The following is a 21,063-nucleotide window of genomic DNA, read 5'->3' on the forward strand; positions in this document are numbered from 1 at the left end:
AAACTATTACAAACTAATAAAGATGGCAATAAAGTGAAATTCCTGTGCTGGGTGTTATAAAAACTTTATTAACGAGATAAGTTGAAATTAATTTTTACAATATATATAAGTAATATTACATGGACCACTTCATTTCATCGCCGGTTTAATTAAAAACGAGTGCCCGCTCCCCTCCCTCCTTTTCGGGTTGAAGTACACTACACCCTGCCCCCGCATGGGCGTCTCGCTCCGCTTATATTTAGATAATTGTACAATCATCTAAATTAATGAGTCTCTCGTCCGGTCCTGGCCTCTATTGTTTTATGTTTACCCTGCCCACTGCGTAAACAGTGACAATTTAATTTGCTGAAAAAACTTTCTTATGTCGTCCTTAAACATTCTATTATAAGTTTAGTAAACATTTTTATGTATTTAATGAGTATAGTTGTTGGGGTGTTCATAACTTTCAGTGTTGACGACACTGACAGAGCCGAATGCAATTAAAAGTTTTACTACGTGCGTGGACGAGGCGCCCGCGCGCGAATATCTACCTTAATTTATGCCAGCGATAAGCTCGAGTTATGAGAGCCAATTAATAACTTATTTAAGTAAGATTTTCAACGCGGTACAACTATTTTAATAGAAGATAAAATTAAAACTTTTTCAAGCCTTTAATAAGCGCGCTTGTTAATGTTCGAATACGGATCACGGAAAATTATAATCGTCAATTGCTTATGATTGAATTAAGATCGATACCAAAGTTATTAATGATTGGGTAGCGCCAAAACTTCGGAAACCCTCATCTTATTGTAGACGTGAAATATCTATTTCAAGAAATGGCTATCACGCGTTAGCCTTGCCAAATTAAATGTATGGAGCAACAGAAGGACGGATGGAGTGGGCAGGAGAGCCCGGAAGGCCCCAGGCGATCTATCTAATGAACCCGACCACCCCCGCCGTCTGATTTATTAACGAATTAAATGCATTCTAGTGCACCCTCATGCAAATATACGATACGTCTATAAATTAACGGTCAAATTGAGAAATAATAACAGAACAACCAATAATTCTAACCCCAATTAGAGACGTCAGACGACTGTGTTTGTGCTTGTTAACATTTTTTAAATTTAATTGACGGATAAAGCAACAGAATATAGACTACTGTAGAAGAATGAAGACTATAGGTAGATATTGCTTTCCTTAATAAAATGTTCATTATTGTGAATCAAGAAAAGTATGTCCGCACTAATTAAACGTAATTAACAAGAAAATCAATGTTCTACAATAAACACCAAACAATCAATGATATTATTGACAAAATTCTACAATCTCACCATACCATGAGATCGTCTGTAAACGCTGAACGTCTATAATGCATTACTTAATAATCCAAGTATAATATAGACATATGCATGAAAATATTCAGACGGTCTACTCATATTATCGTTGCATCCATTATTCAAGTAGGGCCGGCAGGGACCCGGGCCGCTAAATTATTAAAGATGCGTTATAGACACGCCACCCCAAACTTGTTCTTGAATCCATTATTACTGTTTGATACAAGAAACATTTGTCTAGCATTCTTTAAATTCACTTTACAAAATACTTTTAAAGATCTTCTAATAATAATAAAACAACTATCTACATATTGTAAAACCGTATCCGTTTCACGTGGCGTATTTTTATATTCGTGGATAGGTACAACCCAACAATTGTATACATTAAAAACTTACATTCGAAATGTATCAAAATGTGGGTTTTTTTTATTAATAGGATTGTTTTAACATTTAAAACATTACAACGATTGTCTAAATAAAAAATATACAAATATATTTTGAACATTCTGACAAACAATTCAATTGCCGTAGGAAAGTCTCAAGACGTTATAAACCTACATTCGGGCATGTCGCATAATTGTTGTGGAACATTATTTAAATGAAACGACGAGTAAAATAAATCTTTTAAAGGCTATATATGGTTGAATTGGAATTCTCATTGAGTCAGTAGGCTCAGTACACCTGCTTTGGTATCATACCCTCTCCGCTCAGGCCACGTTGGGCAAACTGGTTTGGATTACAGGTTATAAACTACGAAGTCGGCCACAGCGTTTGGCAGCGAATCTTACAATAGATATTAATTAATATTTCTTGTTATTTCCATGGAACTTATCACTATAAGCTTAAATTGCAACTAATCTCAATATTATTTTGTCTGATAAAGCTTATCTTTTAATAGCGACTAATCGAACCGAAATCATAATTAATGTTAGAGCGAGCGCGCACGAGCAACTTTGTCTCCGCAACTATTTTGTCTCTCCCATCAATTTGTATGGGGAGTTGCGTCGCTACGTGCGCGCTCTTTCATACTAGCCCATAGGTGGGAGAGACAAAATAGTTGCGGAGACAAAATAGTTGCGGGGACAAAGTTGCTCGTGCGCGCTCCCTCTTATTCATATTTTCCTTACTCAAACTATTAATAAAACTATGCATATCAAGTGCTAGATTTTAAAATCACTGTATTGTCTCAATCCGGAATAACAGCTTGGTCTCTTTGACGTTCACATTGTCATACATCAGAGAGGTCAATTTGTACTGGTTGTTTTATTAAAACGTATATTTTTTCTTTTCTCCCAACCGAAGCGAGGGCGTGCCACTTTAATTGTATAAAATCTTATAAACTCAAATTGGTTGAGGATGTATATATATTATGTATTGCTAGATTGCCTTTGGAATGTTAGTTTTTCCAAAAGGATTCTGTATTTTGGTGGGCATAGTGTTCACTTATTTACTTAGCGATTACCGATCTTACCGCGTATTCTCAGAAGAACCAATTTAGTCTTAAACAAAAATAAACAAAGTCTCCCACAGTTTATTTGTTCTGTTTGAATGACGGTCCCCTGTTACGGAAACTAATAATTGTACAAATAAATTAGGGTCCCTAAAATTATATTTAACGAATTATGAAGGGTCATTGCTTTGTAAGATACCGTTGGAGTTATCAATTTATTTAAGGAACTTATCCATTACTCTTCATATATTTAGATTTTCGACCTCATTAAAATCTAGTTCAATAATAAATACTAATTCAAACACGATTACATAGGAAAAGGAAGTATTCGACAAGCGAACGTTTTGTTTTGAAATTTCCTTGAAACGGTTCGCAATAATAGTCGGTGATGATGATACATTATAAGGAGATTAGAAAGTGACGTCTGGTTTCCTCTGCACAATTAAACAAACAAGGATACACAAACGTGTATAGGAAAATCTCCATCGTCGAATCTATCACGTGCGATCATAATCATAGGCCAGCTAAAACGTTATTAAAATTTACATTTGAAATAACAGCCACTTATAATTCGTTTATTAATGCGAGAACCTTTTTTAACCTTTCATCCTTAGGTATACTATTAGTCACCTAGCGTTAGTCAAAGTTTTTTAGTCCATTGCTGTGTTATGAGCCAGCTAGCAGAGAGACTCCATGCTTCCGCAGCCATGTAAACCGTGATGACTTAGATACGGACTCTGTGTGCGGGCAATCAACTTTAGCTAGTCATGGTATTAAATTGTGGTGCGGTCAAGAATTTGATATCGTAATTGCTACTAATTATAATTTGAAGAATCAATAAATAATATAAAGGCGTATCAAAAAGGTTGTTATTAAAATTAATGATGAATAAGTTTAATGTTGTTTAATGTTTATACATACATAGTTTGTTTTGTCATTGAATGGGTTGTAAGCGATTTGGATGTGTCAATTTTAATTTTAATATTAGTCGAATGAAACATGTGACTACTATTATCAAAGAAGTATTTTAATCTGTCTCATAAATTTATTCATAATACATTAATAAATATATGTTTACATTAAATACATTAATAACAAGAACCAGTTTAAACAACTCGATTACTATAAATATCTATTAATAATTCTGATTTATATTAAGAAATAGATAAAAATTATTTTGATTTGTTCAATTTTTTCATTAGTTGGTATTATAATTCTTATGTGCCTTCATATATTAGAAAATTACTGTCCATAACGAATTGCTACTAACGATATAAAGACAGTCCCTTGGACAGTGCATAATTCACCCGTTGCCATGGCAACCGGCGCCCCAAACACGTCCGTCCAACTTGGTGAAATTATAAACGCACTAAGGAAGATGGAGGATAACTATCAATAGGAATATGCATCAATAAATTGGAGTTTATCTTATAGTAAATTCGTATTTATATTTGTTTGATTTTAGCATAGAAACCTTGTCGTAACAAAATTATTAAATTTTATGCAAGTCAAAGAAGTTTCAGAGGGCTTAAATGATCTTATTTGGGGTGAAATCACAGCAGTTGCGTAATCTCCTTTCTAGAATATTTTTTTATTATCAATTGATGCTTATATTTTTTTTCTTTTATGTAGCAATTTTGATAGCTTTATAATAAATAATAATAAATTCATTTATTTCTTTCCAGTACATGTACAGTAACATAATAACATTAAACAGGCAACAGGTGTGGAAAGCTGGTGCCCATGGTAGGTGTAAAACCTGTAATATGGGTCACCAGGTCTCCACCACTCGGATGAACAGAACATTATAGTTTAGACAAATATGTATGTAACTTAAAAATCAAATTACTTTAGTTACATTATCAAAAGAAAAAAATATATATAAAATAAAATAATACAAAGAAAAACTAAAATTAAACATGCAAAAGTGTACCCGGATGAAGTGTGAGTGATTGTGAAGATTGAGTGAGTGTGAAGTGTGAGTGAGTGTGAGTGAGTTTGAGTGCGTGTGCATCTGAAATCTTAATGTGAACAAATTAGATAAATGAATCTAAAAAGGTCTCAGTCTCTGCATATGAAAGTCCCTTTAGCCAGCTATCAAGTAATATTTTCAGTTTGTGATAATTTAATGAATGTACAGATAGAATATTTTGGAGTTTATTATAAATGTAAGGGCCAAGAAATAAAAAGAATCTGTGACTGAACGATGTATTTAATCTAATTGTCGGAGCTACTATATAATTGCGACGCTCAGTAAGGGGATTATAAGGAGTGGAACTGTGTTGTTTTAAAGCGGTTTTAAGAATAAACAATTGGCGAACTGTTAGTACTTGAGATAATTTGTATAATTCTGCTGTTGGATATAATCGAGGCTTATGAAAGCAAACCTTCAAAGCTGCCCTTTGGGCACGTTCAAGCTGAATTAGATAAGATTTATATGTACCACCCCAAGATTCAATTCCATACAAAATAACAGACTGGCACAGCGCTATATATACCATTTTCATAATTGAATTGTCAGCTGATGAGCGTAGTTGCCTAAAAATATACATAAGTTTTCGTATCCTAGTCCCAACAGTTTCTATATGCTCCTTAAAAGCTAGCGAGGAGTCAACAATGATGCCGAGATATTTGATAGATGATACTCTTTCAATAACAGCTGGATTCGATGGATTCGTGATAGAAGGAACCAAAATTTGGAGGTGATTAGTATCAGATATGTCATTGCGTATTGAAAAAGTTACCAATTTTGTCTTTTTAACATTTAAGGTCAGCAAGTTGTTATCTAGCCAATGTAAAACGGAGTTGAAACCTTGCTGTGCAAGATTATAAGTTTCAAGCCATGATTTAGACGAGAAAGCCAAAGCCGTATCATCTGCATAAGAGAATATTACACCATTTTGCAATCTAATATCACACAAATCGTTCACATAAATTAAAAATAGGCTCGGGCCGAGGATGCTGCCTTGTGGCACGCCATAAGAAATAAGGTGCTCGGAGCTTGTAAGAGATCCAATTTTAACACATTGAGTTCTGTTAGTGAGGTATGACTCAAACAGCGATAATTGAAGATCTCTTATTCCAAGGGCCTCCAGTTTAGACAGTAAGATTGGGATCGAAACTGTGTCGAAAGCTTTAGCAAGATCCAAAAACAACACCATACATTTTTTTTTTTTGTCCATTTGTGAAACAAGGTGATTTACTAAGTTGTTAACGGCGTCTGTGGAAGACCGATTTTTACGAAAACCATATTGATTAGTCGAAAGAAGTTTGCGAGATTCTAAGTAATTTACGAGTCTATTGTTTATAATTTTTTCTAGAATTTTGGACATAGCTGGAAGAATGGAAATAGGTCTATAATTTTCGACACAGTTCCGGTCCCCAGACTTGAAAATTGGAAGCACTAGGGCTTTTTTGAAAGCGTTAGGGAAAGTACCGGTAGTAAGGCATAGATTGAAAATATGGGTAAGTGGGGCAAGAAGAACTTTAACATGTTTTTTTAAAAAAGCAGACGAGATACCGTCCCATCCAGGGCAGGAGTCACTCTTGATACAATTAATGATATTCTGGACTTCATTGTCATCCGTCGCTAAGAGAACAAAAGATTCAAAGTGGTGAGCAGGAGCAACGTAACTATGCTGTGAAGACGGGATTGCTTCCGCTAAGTTTTTTCCAACGTTGGCAAAATAATTATTAATGGCGCAGATAGAGGTATACTCATTTTTAGATATTAGATAGTGAGCTGTAGATTGCGGTTTATTGGAATCAATAACAGATTTAATGACCTTCCACAATTGTTTACAGTTTTTGCCTGCCTTAGCAAATTCAAGTTTCTCATAATCTATCTTAGCTTTACGTAATAACGCGTTACAAAAGTTGCGATATCTCTTATAGGTCAGCTTCAATAAATCATCATTTGGCGATTTTTTATGTTTTTTGAAAAGATTATCTCTATGACGCATGCATCTCAATAATCCTGGAGTTACCCACGGTTTGATAGGCCTACGTCTACGGGGTAATGAAAGGGCAATAGAGCAGGATAATATAACGGAGGTGATAATTTCTATAAATACGTCTGCCGCCTGATTAGCATCTAGGGTCGAAAGAACAGGGTGAAAGTCAATTGAGTTTAGAGCAGAAGTTATTTTATCTTCATTTATTTTGGTGAAAAGTGAGTCATTTGCTTCTTTCCGCTTTTTTTGTGATAAACACAATACAATAGCGAAGTGGTCTGTAACAGTTGATTCCAAAACAAAAATCTTTGCCGGAGAACGAGTCTTAATGTTGGCATGGTCAAGGCACGTTAGTCCGTGAGTAGGAAAAGAATGGCCCGGAAAGAGACCGTGGTGCCCAAGAATTTCGAGGTAAGATGATGTGTGATTGGATGTATTATTAGGCCTAATATCAATGTTAATATCACCAATCAACACAATATTCCGATAAGATTTTAGGTCAGCTAAAACTTTATCCAACGAGACTAGAAAATTTGAAGGATCTTGAAAAGCATAGGGTCTGTATAACGCTAATATAACTAAGTCACAGCCAATATATATAAGCAAACAGTTAGCTTCGTCAATATGAAATTCAACGATTTTTACATCTTTTATTGTGTTTTTATAATAAACTATAACCCCGTCGTTTTGATTAAAGTTACAAGAAGTTGAATGGGAGTAGTAGCCATCCAGATTTGGAATAATAGGATTACAAGATAGCCAACATTCAGATAAAATAATAAGATCACACCATACTTTTACTCTGTCTAGTAAAGTCACAAGTCCCGAAAAATTCGCCTTGATGCTACGTATATTTTGTGATAATATTGTAAGGTTAAGATGATTATTATCAGAAGACAGTAAGTGGGAGCAATCCTCAGGGGAGCAAGATATAGCTTCGTAAAAGGAGGTGTCGTCCAAATTATTTATGTAGTCATTAATCGCCGCGAATTTGAAATAAAAATATACACAATGTATCTATAACAAAAACCTCAAGACAAGACGCAATAATTTTAATAAAAATAAATAATTTAAATCGATATACAATATAAGTTTTAGTTAGCGGTGTATTATAAATGGTTTTAATTTTACGTTCCTTAAAAAATAACACTATATACGTTACATAAGTGACGAACACAGTAAGAATGCAGATGAACATTAGGCCGGAATAAAAATTTGTCACTAGAAAATAGTAATAATTAATCCTTAGGCATGAGTTTAAGACGGAAATTTGGTAAAATGCAATTTGTGTAACAAATAAATAATTTGGATATAAAATTATGTTATTCGAGTAAGATGAATAAATACTCACAAACAGGTCCAATAACTTATATCGATAGATTTTTAACATAAACTGTTTCAAGTTATAAGTATAGTTTATGTCATTTTCTGGTATCAAAAGTCTAGTGAAACGACATTTATCTTTATGCAACTGAACTTTGAATAAAAAATAATTAACGAGGTAACAACTTGACTTACCAGAAATATCATGATTTATAAAATTAAATCTCAAGGCCCCGTAACCGTTGAACACACATGATGAAGATGACTGAATTTTAATTTCCATTAAACACAAAGCAAATGAATAATCTATAATTGTTATGTTTAGTATCAAAAAATAATCCATAATTAACTTTTTTGATTTTTTGCCAAACATAATATTATACCACAGCATTAGTGAAGAGATCGAAATCTGTTTTGGATGTTTAACAAACTGCAATACAAATAAATAATTTAATAACACTTTAGTGTAATATATATGTAATGTCACCACAAAACTATTGAAGGCTACAAATAATATTATAATGCACTCAAACTGTAAAGATAAACGCTTGTTTTGAGTAATGAAGAAATTTATAATTTTACGATTTGTGTAGTTAAACATGGTAGTTGTATTCTCTGTCTTTGCAATAGGGTACAGAATGTAATAAGTAGCTATGCGAGTTAGTGTGGGTAGATGTAAAATAATTTCATAATGTAATGAGTAAGTGATAAGGCTTTGGATACACTGAGAAAAGTACATTAAAAATATATCTAAGACTTTAAAATACATTATTGGAAAACTAAACAATACAAATGTAAATTGGCACAAATAATAATATAGTCAGGTTGATTTTAACTTTAACAAATCAGAGTCCGTTTTAATTTCATAGCGAGGGTAACCTTCAGATTTACGCACAAAAATTCTTCCCTTATTTGTCCAACAGAATTTGAAACCTAATTCTTTAATTTTGTTACGCGCCACAGCAAATAGTCTTCTGTCTTTGTCTGTTAAACTCTCAGATATAAATATTGGTGAGCTTGGACCGGGTAGTCCAATAGACGAGGAGGTTAATTTTTGTGAGTTATCTTTGTTATACTGTTTCACTGCACTTAGAATGTTATTTCTAGTTAACACGGATGTAAAGTCTGCTATAATTGTTGAATTACCAGATTTTCCTTTTATTCGAAAGATATCCCTTATGTCATATTTTTGTAATTCGATATTTAATGCATTACTCATTCTTTGAACAATATCAAATAAATCTTGTTGTGTCTCAGACTTTATTTGTTGTGCTTGAGGTAAGTTACGAAACTCCAAAACTGTGAACTTCGCCTTTTTTTGCATATCATCAATTCTATTATCCAAAGTAGAAATCTGTAGCACTTGTTCACGCCTTTCTTTATCCATACAGGAGAGTTTTGCTTTGATATCTTCATACTGTTGTGACAAAAAATTGATAGATTTTTCTAATTCTGTATTTTGGTGTTGTATTCCAGTTAACTGTTGTTTCAACTCAGCAATTTCAGTTCTCATAGCTTGGAATGTCATATCTTGATCCTTTTTCCAAGTAGTAAGCATAGCAAGTAGTTCTTCTTTCAAAGATTTCTCCTCGGAGGAGTGAACATCGGTACGAAGCCTCTTTTGCCTTCTTCCAATTAAGGTATTTTCGGGATCAAGTCTAGTAATATCATTTTCAGACGAGACATGGTGCACTTTGTTACCGGGTGGGGATCTTTGTACTTTTGACATTTTTGAAAAAGTCCGTAGTTTAAGTAGTCAAGGTAAACCGGTTTTAAAGAAGCGGCGCAGCAAAATACACGTCTGAACACTAACACAATCCGAGCGGAAGAGGACTACTTTATCGTAAGCTCCAATGTCCAATTTGACTTACAAAAGCCTATCTTACTAAACGAATATACTACATAATATATCCATAATGGGACATAAGACCCCACTTTAACTAAGGAGATCCTTCTACGAAGACAATCGCCATCAACATCATAACTTTACAATATGTTGCTTCATTATCAGAGTCCGGAGCGCTAACAGCAACTAAGTAGATAACAATCAGCTTTCAGGCTTGTTCGAGACACGAAATTAATTAAAACAAGTTTGTTCGCGGATCCTATGCTGAACAAAGCTGTGCTGAGTCACTAGGTAATTACAGTGTGGCAGACGGCAGGCGCCTCAAATCTAACATTATCTCACACTCGTTAATATTACTTTACGGTGTTGACAAGGCACGGCCACTTATACTGATAACAACATACATTGCAATGAAAAATTGATTACCGGAGCGAATAATGTATGAAAGTAACAAACATATGAATGCAATTAGAGCAGATGGTAAGTGGTACTTTGAATAGATGATATGCCATAACTGTCGGGATAATCTGTAAAGGAATTTACAACTATAATCATTTTATAGTTCAGAAGAAAGTAATGTAATTGTACGTTATTCTGTCTCGATCTAACTGGGAAGTTTACTCGAAAGTAAAATTCTCAAATTAAAATCTATAAACGTCCTTTTTATTAACCACGTACCCTGACGTTGTATATTTCTCCATTTAAAAAACAATATGCCTTAATATCTACACCTAAGAAGTATACAAAAAAAAAAAAACGCCGAGGTAACTAAAATTAAAAGCGTTCGCGACGACATTAAAAATTCCAACTAAAATTTCAATTAACATTGCTAAGGCCGGGACTAACTTCAAGAATGATCGAAGGATTCCGTGTCCTTTAATCTTCAAACAAATTTACGGACTGTGGCGTGTCATCGAGAATTTTAATTATATTTCATGATTAATTATGTGTAACAAGCAAAGATAGAAGAGCTGAATCGCTGATTGATGAGACTTCAGTCTTTAGTCTCTGCCTCATTGTCTTCCATTAATTGCGACTTTTAACATCATACTTTGTTTCATTGTTTCCTATATAGTGAAGCGTCTAATTTGATTTATTTTGATGGCTGAGTCATCTCTGATATTAATTTTATAATAATGAAGACAATGGTATTATTTGCTTTTATGGCTGAGTCATTGATAACCATACTTTATTCAGCCCCATTAAGCTTTTAATCAATTAAAATTAATATCCATATTAACTTGCGTTTCTATCTAGCGTTGTTTTTGATGCTTAATTTGTTTGTATAAATATTCCGGTATAGTGAACTATGTACATGTACTAGTATGACAACATAGAGTTGCGCCACGTCGTCACGGCTTATCTGTCGAGTAAAACAAGGCATCTGTGAAGATGGTGACGAGTGACGATGTCCTTGACCCATTGACAGATACCACTTGAGGACACAGATGATAAACACGACAAATATTTGTGGAATAATAAGTCACATTCGTCCACGTTTGGGCCTCCATTCCGATGTGGGTAATTATACATTGCAAAAGTGTCTTTCCAGTTTTGAACCGGTTTTAAAAGTGTTGTATTGAAATCTTTTCTATAAATGAATGGTTAAAAATTTAAGAACATAATATATTGATTGTGTTATCACAAATTATTTATTGTACTTCATTAAAAAACAAACAAGATTTGGCATAGTTTAACCATTGTAATCAACTCTCGAGATAGGATGTCAAAAAATTAAAACAAAAACGATTTCAATCACGTTTCGCTGTGATAGTTACAAAGTCATAATGAACAATAGTAAAAACTGCGAATATTTGCCGGTGTGCCTGCAAATAGATTGCAGCTGACGCATATTATATTAAAACGAGCGATTACTCTCAATTTAGATGTGCATAGATGGCTACCGGCCGCTTCCTGCAAAATCATACCGTTTTCATCAATTTATGCGCATTCATTAAATGATACAAATTTTGACAAACCGTTTCCGTGTTCCACTCAAATTGTAGTGTGCTGTTCACTTCTATTATTTGATTATTCATTCCCAATAATAGATATAGATTATGTCTATTGATTTGGATTGTTTTAATTTATTGTCTGTGATTATGTTTCTTTATTAATTGTAAATTTATGCAATGTTTCGCACACGTTCTAATGAAGTCATGAATTAGTGACCACATATAGAAATATGATGAATAGTTGTAAAGGAACTGAGAAGTAAAAATGCAATACCTAATGAAACGCGGAAAAATACGTCAACTTGTTTTTGTTCAAAGTTGGTTCTTAATGTAAACCAGGTTATTAAAACGGTAAATTATATATCAGTATAACGTTATTGCTAAAAGGCTATTTCTCACAAAGTTTGATGTCTTATGGAGTTATCTAATCTGTGCAGGGCGGGATTATTTCCCCCCAACGGTCCAGGCCTTGTCGCGGCGGAGGGGCTCAGTAGCTCAGAGTTATGGCCCTCTGAGTGAAGCGAAATTGGACCAGCGAGGGGCTGAACGGCTGGTTTAGAGTCGGGGAGATTCGACCGGCCCGACGGCCAGGGCTAGGTGTGGCCCAGCGGCCGCTGTGTGCGGCGTGGGATGGCGGCCAGAGGTCGTGGCTTGGCGGACCCCGTGTCCACTAGGCAAAGGTGGCGCTGAACGGCAGTTGGGGTTGGAAAGCCTCGACTGACCCGACGGCAGAGGTCCTGTTTGTGGGCCAGAGAGGAGCCGGCTTTAATGCGGCGGTGGATGGCGGCCAGAGGTCGCGGCGCGGCGGGCTCGCTGGTTCAGCAAGCCACGCCGTGCAGCGGAGGGCGGGATCCCGACGCGTCATTGTGATGACGCGCGGAGACTCTTGCAGAGAGGTGTGGAGCGGCGGCCGCTGTAAAACGGCCGTCTGCCAACTCGTAATCCGGTCCGTGGGACCGGACCGAGGGCCGCCACCTCTGTTGAGGTGGGGGCTGCGAGGTAATCTCTATAAAAGTGCGCCGGAGGGTCCCCCGACGTGTATTTCACACATCGGAGGACCTTCCGGCGTGCCCCCTCCGGCCGGACGGTGATGGGGTCGGGGGTTCGGGGGAACGCGGATGATGGAGCGGGGAAAAATCCATTGTCTGCGCGTTGGTGGCGTAAGCCTTCGTTCCAGCAGCCACCAGCGAGGGGGGTTCTAGTGGTGGGCCTGGAAACGGGCATCTGCTGGGCGGGACACGCGGTAGAGTCGTAACCGTTCCCGCAGTTCCGTCCAAAGCAGCGCGATGGAACAGAGTGGGGTTTTAGTCGGTAGGAATCCGACATAACCACGGCTCCATCCCCGGGAGCCGGGGGTATCTAAGAAGATTTCCCCACTATAAAAAAAAAAAAAAAAAAAAAAAAAAAAAAAAAGGGCGGGATTATTTGCACAGCGATAATATAGCAATTGACCCATTATACTTCGCAACTTTACACTAACGATTTGTTACATTTCAAATACTTACCTATGTGAAGTTGGCAACTAACTAAATAAAAATGAGTGTTTCTCAATTCTATTCGATTGTACTAGGTTTGTACCGGATTGTACCGCTATTTATTTCGTTTGTACCCCAAAGGGGTGGGGAGAAACATAGGGTCGTAGTTATATGGCAACTAAGTGAATAAAAATGAGTGTTTCTCAATTCTATTCGATTGTACTAGGTTTGTACCGGATTGTACCGCTTTTTATTTCGTTTGTACCTCAAAGAGGTGGGGAGAAACATAGGGTCGTAGTTATATAGTTCGCTGCTAACTGAATTAAAATGAGTGTTTCTCAATTCTATTCGATTGTACTAGGTTTGTACCGGATTGTACCGCTATTTATTTCGTTTGTACCCCAAAGGGGTGGGGAGAAACATAGGGTCGTAGTTAAACTGAATAAAAATGAATGTTTCTCAATTCTATTCGATTGTACTAGGTTTGTACCGGATTGTACCGCTTTTTATTTCGTTTGTACCCCAAAGAGGTGGGGAGAAACATAGGGTCTTAGTTATATAGTTCGCTGCTAACTGAATAAAAATGAGTGTTTCTCAATTCTATTCGATTGTACTAGGTTTGTACCAGAACGTACCGCTTTTTATTTCGTTTGTACTCCAAAGAGGTGGTGAGAAACATAGGGTCGTAGTTATATAGTTCGCTGCTAACTGAATAAAAATGAGTGTTTCTCAATTCTATTCGATTGTACTAGGTTTGTACCGGATTGTACCGCTTTTTATTTGAAAGAAAGAAAGAAAGAGAGAAAATAAATTTATTGCAAAAAACACAGCCAAAACAACATTACAAAATTTATCTTAAGATTAGCAAACGGATACAGCCTCAGCAAAATGCTGCACAAAAACAGCGCTGATTTTCAGGCTGTACCGGATTGTACCGCTATTTATTTCGTTTACCTAGTACAATCGAATAGAATTGAGAAACACTCATTTTAATTCAGTTAGCAGCGAACTATATAACTACGACCCTATGTTTCTCCCCACCTCTTTGAGGTACAAACGAAATAAAAAGCGGTACAATCCGGTACAAACCTAGTACAATCGAATAGAATTGAGAAACACTCATTTTTATTCAGTTAGTTGCCATATAACTACGACCCTATGTTTCTCCCCACCCCTTTGGGGTACAAACGAAATAAATAGCGGTACAATCCGGTACAAACCTAGTACAATCGAATAGAATTGAGAAACACTCATTTTAATTCAGTTAGCAGCGAACTATATAACTACGACCCTATGTTTCTCCCCACCTCTTTGAGGTACAAACGAAATAAAAAGCGGTACAATCCGGTACAAACCTAGTACAATCGAATAGAATTGAGAAACACTCATTTTTATTCAGTTAGTTGCCATATAACTACGACCCTATGTTTCTCCCCACCCCTTTGGGGTACAAACGAAATAAATAGCGGTACAATCCGGTACAAACCTAGTACAATCGAATAGAATTGAGAAACACTCATTTTAATTCAGTTAGCAGCGAACTATATAACTACGACCCTATGTTTCTCCCCACCTCTTTGAGGTACAAACGAAATAAAAAGCGGTACAATCCGGTACAAACCTAGTACAATCGAATAGAATTGAGAAACACTCATTTTAATTCAGTTAGTAGCGAACTATATAACTACGACCCTATGTTTCTCCCCACCTCTTTGAGGTACAAACGAAATAAAAAGCGGTACAATCCGGTACAAACCTAGTACAATCGAATAGAATTGAGAAACATTCATTTTTATTCAGTTTAACTACGACCCTATGTTTCTCCCCACCCCTTTGGGGTACAAACGAAATAAATAGCGGTACAATCCGGTACAAACCTAGTACAATCGAATAGAATTGAGAAACACTCATTTTAATTCAGTTAGCAGCGAACTATATAACTACGACCCTATGTTTCTCCCCACCTCTTTGAGGTACAAACGAAATAAAAAGCGGTACAATCCGGTACAAACCTAGTACAATCGAATAGAATTGAGAAACACTCATTTTTATTCACTTAGTTGCCATATAACTACGACCCTATGTTTCTCCCCACCCCTTTGGGGTACAAACGAAATAAATAGCGGTACAATCCGGTACAAACCTAGTACAATCGAATAGAATTGAGAAACACTCATTTTTATTCAGTTAGTTGCCATATAACTACGACCCTATGTTTCTCCCCACCCCTTTGGGGTACAAACGAAATAAATAGCGGTACAATCCGGTACAAACCTAGTACAATCGAATAGAATTGAGAAACACTCATTTTTATTCAGTTAGTTGCCAACTTCACATAGGTCAAATACTTATTTTATTATTATTACTTCTCCGTAGTGTGGACTTTTAAATAATTGAACATCTAATAACTTTATATATTAGAGGTAGAAATGATATGTACCTATGTCTTGACTTTAAATACAATTATGAAGTCATTTCAAACAAAAAATAAATGTTTTTCCTAATACATATTAGTAAAATAACACTGTTTACATAAAAAGTTTACACATTTTAAATTGATTGCGTTCATTTGAAATTTAAATATGTACTAACATAATAAATTGGCACTTGAAGCGATGTATAGATAAAAGCAATATTGTTTATTAATATACCCGACACAACTATTACATCATTATCATAAAAAAATCGTGAAGTCTATTTTTGTATGTTATTTTAAAACAACTAGTGCAAATAGACATGCGACAAGAACGGTCTTGCGAGTGTCTTTGCATTCATATTTTCTCAATATAATTTTGAAATTTTGTCAATTACTCAACGATTTTATTATAAACAAATCCTTTCAGGAGCACGACCAGACTACAGGCCACTACACCGAATTTTGATCACCAAGTTGGCTGATAAAGTACCACATTATTATTTTATACATTATATTTTTTTTTCTCTGAAATATATTTTTAAAATCTGAAAGTTTAAATATATTAAACATATATTTCTTTAATAAGTTTATAAGCCTTTTGTTTGTTTATAATAAACGCGAAAATTGTGACGCTTTTTGATCGTTGAAAATTATTTATTTTATTTATTTATATATTACTCTTCGATAAAACTATACATATGGGAAACTTATTGCTAACTAGATTTCCGCCCGCGGCTTCGCCCGCGTTTGCAAAGGAAAACCCGCATAGTTCCCGTTCCCGTGGGATTTCCGGGATAAAACCTATCCTATGTGTTAATCCAAGTTACCCTCTATATGTGTGCTAAATTTCATTGTAATCGGTTCAGTAGTTTTTACGTGAAAGAGTAACAAACATCCATACATCCATACATCCATACATCCATACATCCATACATCCATACATCCTTACAAACTTTCGCCCTTATAATATATATTAGATTAGATGTATAGTTACAAAAAAAAAACAGTATAGTTTATTAGGCGGCCTAATCACGTTATTAGTCGAAAATTAGTCATTTAAGGGAGAGGTTTTTTCGTTAACAAATGTATGTATTTGCTTTATTAATTAAGCTAGATTATAATTAAGCATTGTATACATGGAAGATATAAAAGTTATTTAAATATAAGTTCAATAAGTGCGAGAGTGGGGTGTCTAAATTGGCAACGTTCACGAGGGTCCTTCCCGTGTGTTAAATACGCAATTTGGAGTCCCATACAATCAGCCAAATGAGCGTCGATGTAATCAATTACGCATCTTTTTACTGCGAACTTGTTACGAAATACAAATGTTTATGTGGATATTTGATTTGCGATTTTTTCATTCTGTATTGTAGAATTCTGTGATAGGAATTAGGATATACATGTAGTCATTTAAATGCTATAAGGTCTATGTAAGTAGTTGTTCAAATGTATTTCAATTAAGAAGCAATTTTTAGCTACATATTTAAAAAAATAAAAATGATAAAATAGTGATACCTATTAGGCATAGGTTAATATTTGCAGTATTAAGTACTTCATTATAAATATTATCTAATGGAGCTTTTCAGTTTTTATTGAATCCTTTTAACAGAACACTCTTTTGCGTTTATCATAATAATTAGCGAAGATGTGTGTGAATCGAACCAATTGGTTATAAATTATTAATATCAATATTATGACGGTTACTCGCTAATGTATTTGTAACTTATCACTTATGTGCTTTATTACTATGAATCATTTTTGTTTGCTTATTAATATTGTTATATTAACGCTAAATCATGATGTTTACAATCCCTTGTTAGTTAGTACCAAACTTATATTGAACCTACCTACTCATATACGAGAAGTATACAATTCTTAAATGTACTTGAAATATTCATTCAAAACGTGTTTCCAGTAACACGAAAAAGAATACACAATTTTGTGTCACCGTTCTCACATATTTAGAAGTGAAGGCAAACTATTATGTCCTCGAACATTAGCATACTTGACATTTCTTTGTTACTCACCTCAACTCAAAACAAAGCCTCATTGCGTATGCGCAATTTAAAACCGATATTCTTTATTTATGATAGTGCACATGTGAATACAGATTTGTCTTATAGAAATGATTAAAATAATAATAGTTACGGCGTCGTACAGTCTATGGGGGAAGTGTGGGGTGAGGGAATCCCGCTGCGCCGCTCGTTAACTACACAAACACAGATAAATTATTTTTATCTGGCAATTTACCCCAATCTACTCTATTGTCGATACACGATGACAGCTATCGTTTAGCGACAATCGATTCTGCGAAGTTTATCTCGAGAATTGTTGGGCTATTAGCGCCTATGAAGCGATATCTCGATGGTAAATCTATTGACGATTATTTGATACGATTGTTGTAGACAATGTATGATTGCCCATTTATGAGTCATTTATTTGTACTTTAATGCTCGTGTTGCGTGCGACATCCGAAACCCGGGTGCTTTCGCGTAAATACTGTGAGTAATATCTAGGATCATGGCTGTAAATTCAAAACACAACTTTTACAAGTGCCTTTATTTAACAGATTAACCATAGTGCAAATTAAAGACAAAATATGTGCTACTTACTCACAAATAGGTACGTACCTACATCATATTTTACATGTATCACCAAGCTTTGAATTCTTCTAGCTGGTATACATCCAGGCAAACAGAACCAGCGTCGCGGCGCGGCGCGACCCACGAGGCGTATCTCCTGCCACAACAAAAGCCTTATCTTATCATTACCGCCCCATCCCACCGATAAATTAACATAACACTCATTTGCATGTACCGACGCGTATTATTTACGAGTGGGAGATGACGGATTTTCTTCCGTTTCCCAATGGTAGGGGGTTATTCCTTTTGTCAGACATTTTTACAGGCCCTATAAATTATTGAGCGTAACACCGGCTTTATGAAATGGATTCGAGTTCGATATTTATCCAATACAATTTTCTATGATATATGCGTAAATTGTTCGGTTATATCGAATTTGATTCATAAAGTTTGTTAATTTAATTTAATAAATTTAATTTTGGATGACGTATGCTGTAATTATTTTTATTTCTCAAAGATCAGTTCAAAGAAGGTATTCACTGTACCAAATGAAAAAAAAATATGTAAGGAGTTTTAAACGATACCCAACAATTAATACATGTTATGATTGCAATAACGTACAAATAATATTCACCAGCAAAGCATTTACCAGTGACCGTATTGTGAAACAAGTTGTCGAAACGACTATATAGTTACCTAAACAACCTACTAAGTAGCTATAGGTACCTGTACTTCGCGCTGTCATTTCTTTTAGGGCCGAGTATTGAACTTTCCCTAGTGCTTCAAGACCATTTAGTCCATTTAGGTTATTTGCTATTCACATTTGTAGGTATAAATAGTTCCAAGAACTTAACTACTATGTTATGGTTTATTAATAATCTTTTCATACATTTTGTAAATACCCGGTTTTGATTAATTGGACTTCGCTCTTTACTCATTACTCTTATGAATCTAATCTAACCTTTACTTAATTAGAAGGGCCTCACAAAGCACTCAAGCTAAATGCTGTTCATATCGGCATTGAGATTTTCATAATGTATTGCCCTTTATAGCTGAAGGTAATGTAATGAAAACATTTACTTTTATGCTGATTTAATGCAGTACATCCGTGTTTTATTCCACGGATGTTTTTAGATTAAAAATTTAAAAGCACTTCGAATCATTCCCGACGCCAACATCAGCTATATTCCCGTCATATAATGTTTTAATGCGCACTCAAAATTAGGGAGCACTGATAAAATGGGAAGCAAGTCTTAAATTACTCACTTACAGAGTAGTTATCCGAAAGAGCTTTTAAATCATTCACAAAACACTAATGGACGTAGGGGGAAGGGTGGGGTGGAGCAGATGTAGTCCCAAGCGAGCAATGAAATGGAGATATAACAATATAAAGGTGTGCGTATGAATTACCGTAGATTGCATTCGACAGTTCGGTGCAGGACGTGCGAAATCGGGGTTAATACAATGCTGGAATCAAATCGCTTGACACAAATCCCTCGTCATCTTACGCAATTGTATAATCTAGTTTTAAAAGCAACCTTGCCGTCGAAAATTTTAAAAATTCTTATCTTAATTAATCACATATTAACGAGAATTCGATTGCATTTTTGTATACAATTAATTATGATTAAAATATTTTATCTACGATAAACATCGCAACAAACAAAGTGAAGCACACTAACCACGTTGATTAGCCGAGCTTCAATGGAGAGCAATTAAAGGATGATAACTCCATCAGACAAACGGCAAGATTTCAATGAAAGTCATTACTTGCACATACAATTCTTCATTTCCATGTTGAACAAACTGGAGCACGCGGTTCCGGGGAACTGTTGCAGGAATAATAAATGTCGAGGGGTCTGCTAGGGGAAGCCGAGTGCCATTATTATCGGCGGCAATTTAATTAGATCCCCTGCGTTATTACCACTGATTCGTTTTATAATACCGCTCTAATATCTACCCGACGCGGACGGCTGCGAACTGTTTGTTGTACTAAATATATTATACAATACATATTACAGTTATTGAGAACTAATTAGAGTGTACATTGTAGAATACTCACGATGTTATTATAGTTCGGTCCGGTTATGATTGCTGTGTTTACTGAGCCGTTAATATCTAGATCAAGTTCGCATTCTTGAGAAATCATTATGTTACTTAAATATTTAATATCAAAGTTTCTAACAATCAATGTAATATTATTGGTAATTCACTCGCAATCTGTTTGAATGAACATACTCAGAGTGCGGATTTATAACGTAAAATTGTTCTTTTAATTTCATCGTATGATTCAACAATAATGTATGCACGAAAAAATAAATCATCATAAGTAAGAGATTAAAACAGAAATTGTCTTTAAAAACCATAAAATTACTTTCTGATCTTCGGAATTTGTTCACTCGATGCAATCACCCGCGCCAATAGGCTTCCGGCTCATCGATATTCGTAACGAATCGGCGAAATTCAATAATTATCCCGAACACGACTTCATTCATGAAAAAAGACTCATAAAAAGGTGTGAATGGAAAGAGGAAATTCGGTCAAAACGAGCTGTGGGCACTTTTTGTGAGGCGTGCGACAGATCGGCTGGTCGTAGATTGTCCGGCGTCGTACGGTCGTACTGCGGTAACTAGATAAGACTTGAAGTGGCCAGGTGGTAATCAGTGCGCGACCAATCTTGGTGAATGAGTGCGCCATCGAAGATAGTTCATTGAGATTTGAGACGATGACTCCACGCCGTATACGTG

At 35.4% G+C, this 21,063-nt stretch overlaps 2 protein-coding genes across 3 annotated transcripts in view; one reads left to right on the plus strand and one right to left on the minus strand.

Annotated features, from left to right (window-relative positions):
* Nucleotides 1–21,063, plus strand: part of LOC149490700 (LIM domain transcription factor LMO4) — a 141,884-nt gene that overhangs the window by 54,216 nt on the left and 66,605 nt on the right. The window lies entirely within an intron of this gene.
* LOC149490701 (uncharacterized) lies at nt 8,863–9,771 on the minus strand. The gene has a single exon (XM_089710311.1). It carries the CDS (start codon nt 9,769–9,771, stop codon nt 8,863–8,865), a length of 909 nt encoding a protein of 302 aa, XP_089566437.1.

The sequence above is a fragment of the Colias philodice genome, chromosome 2, assembly GCF_061535455.1.
Source record: "Colias philodice isolate Cphi_HAF_F1 chromosome 2, ilColPhil1 Martin Lab GWU primary, whole genome shotgun sequence".
NCBI lineage: Eukaryota > Metazoa > Arthropoda > Insecta > Lepidoptera > Pieridae > Colias > Colias philodice.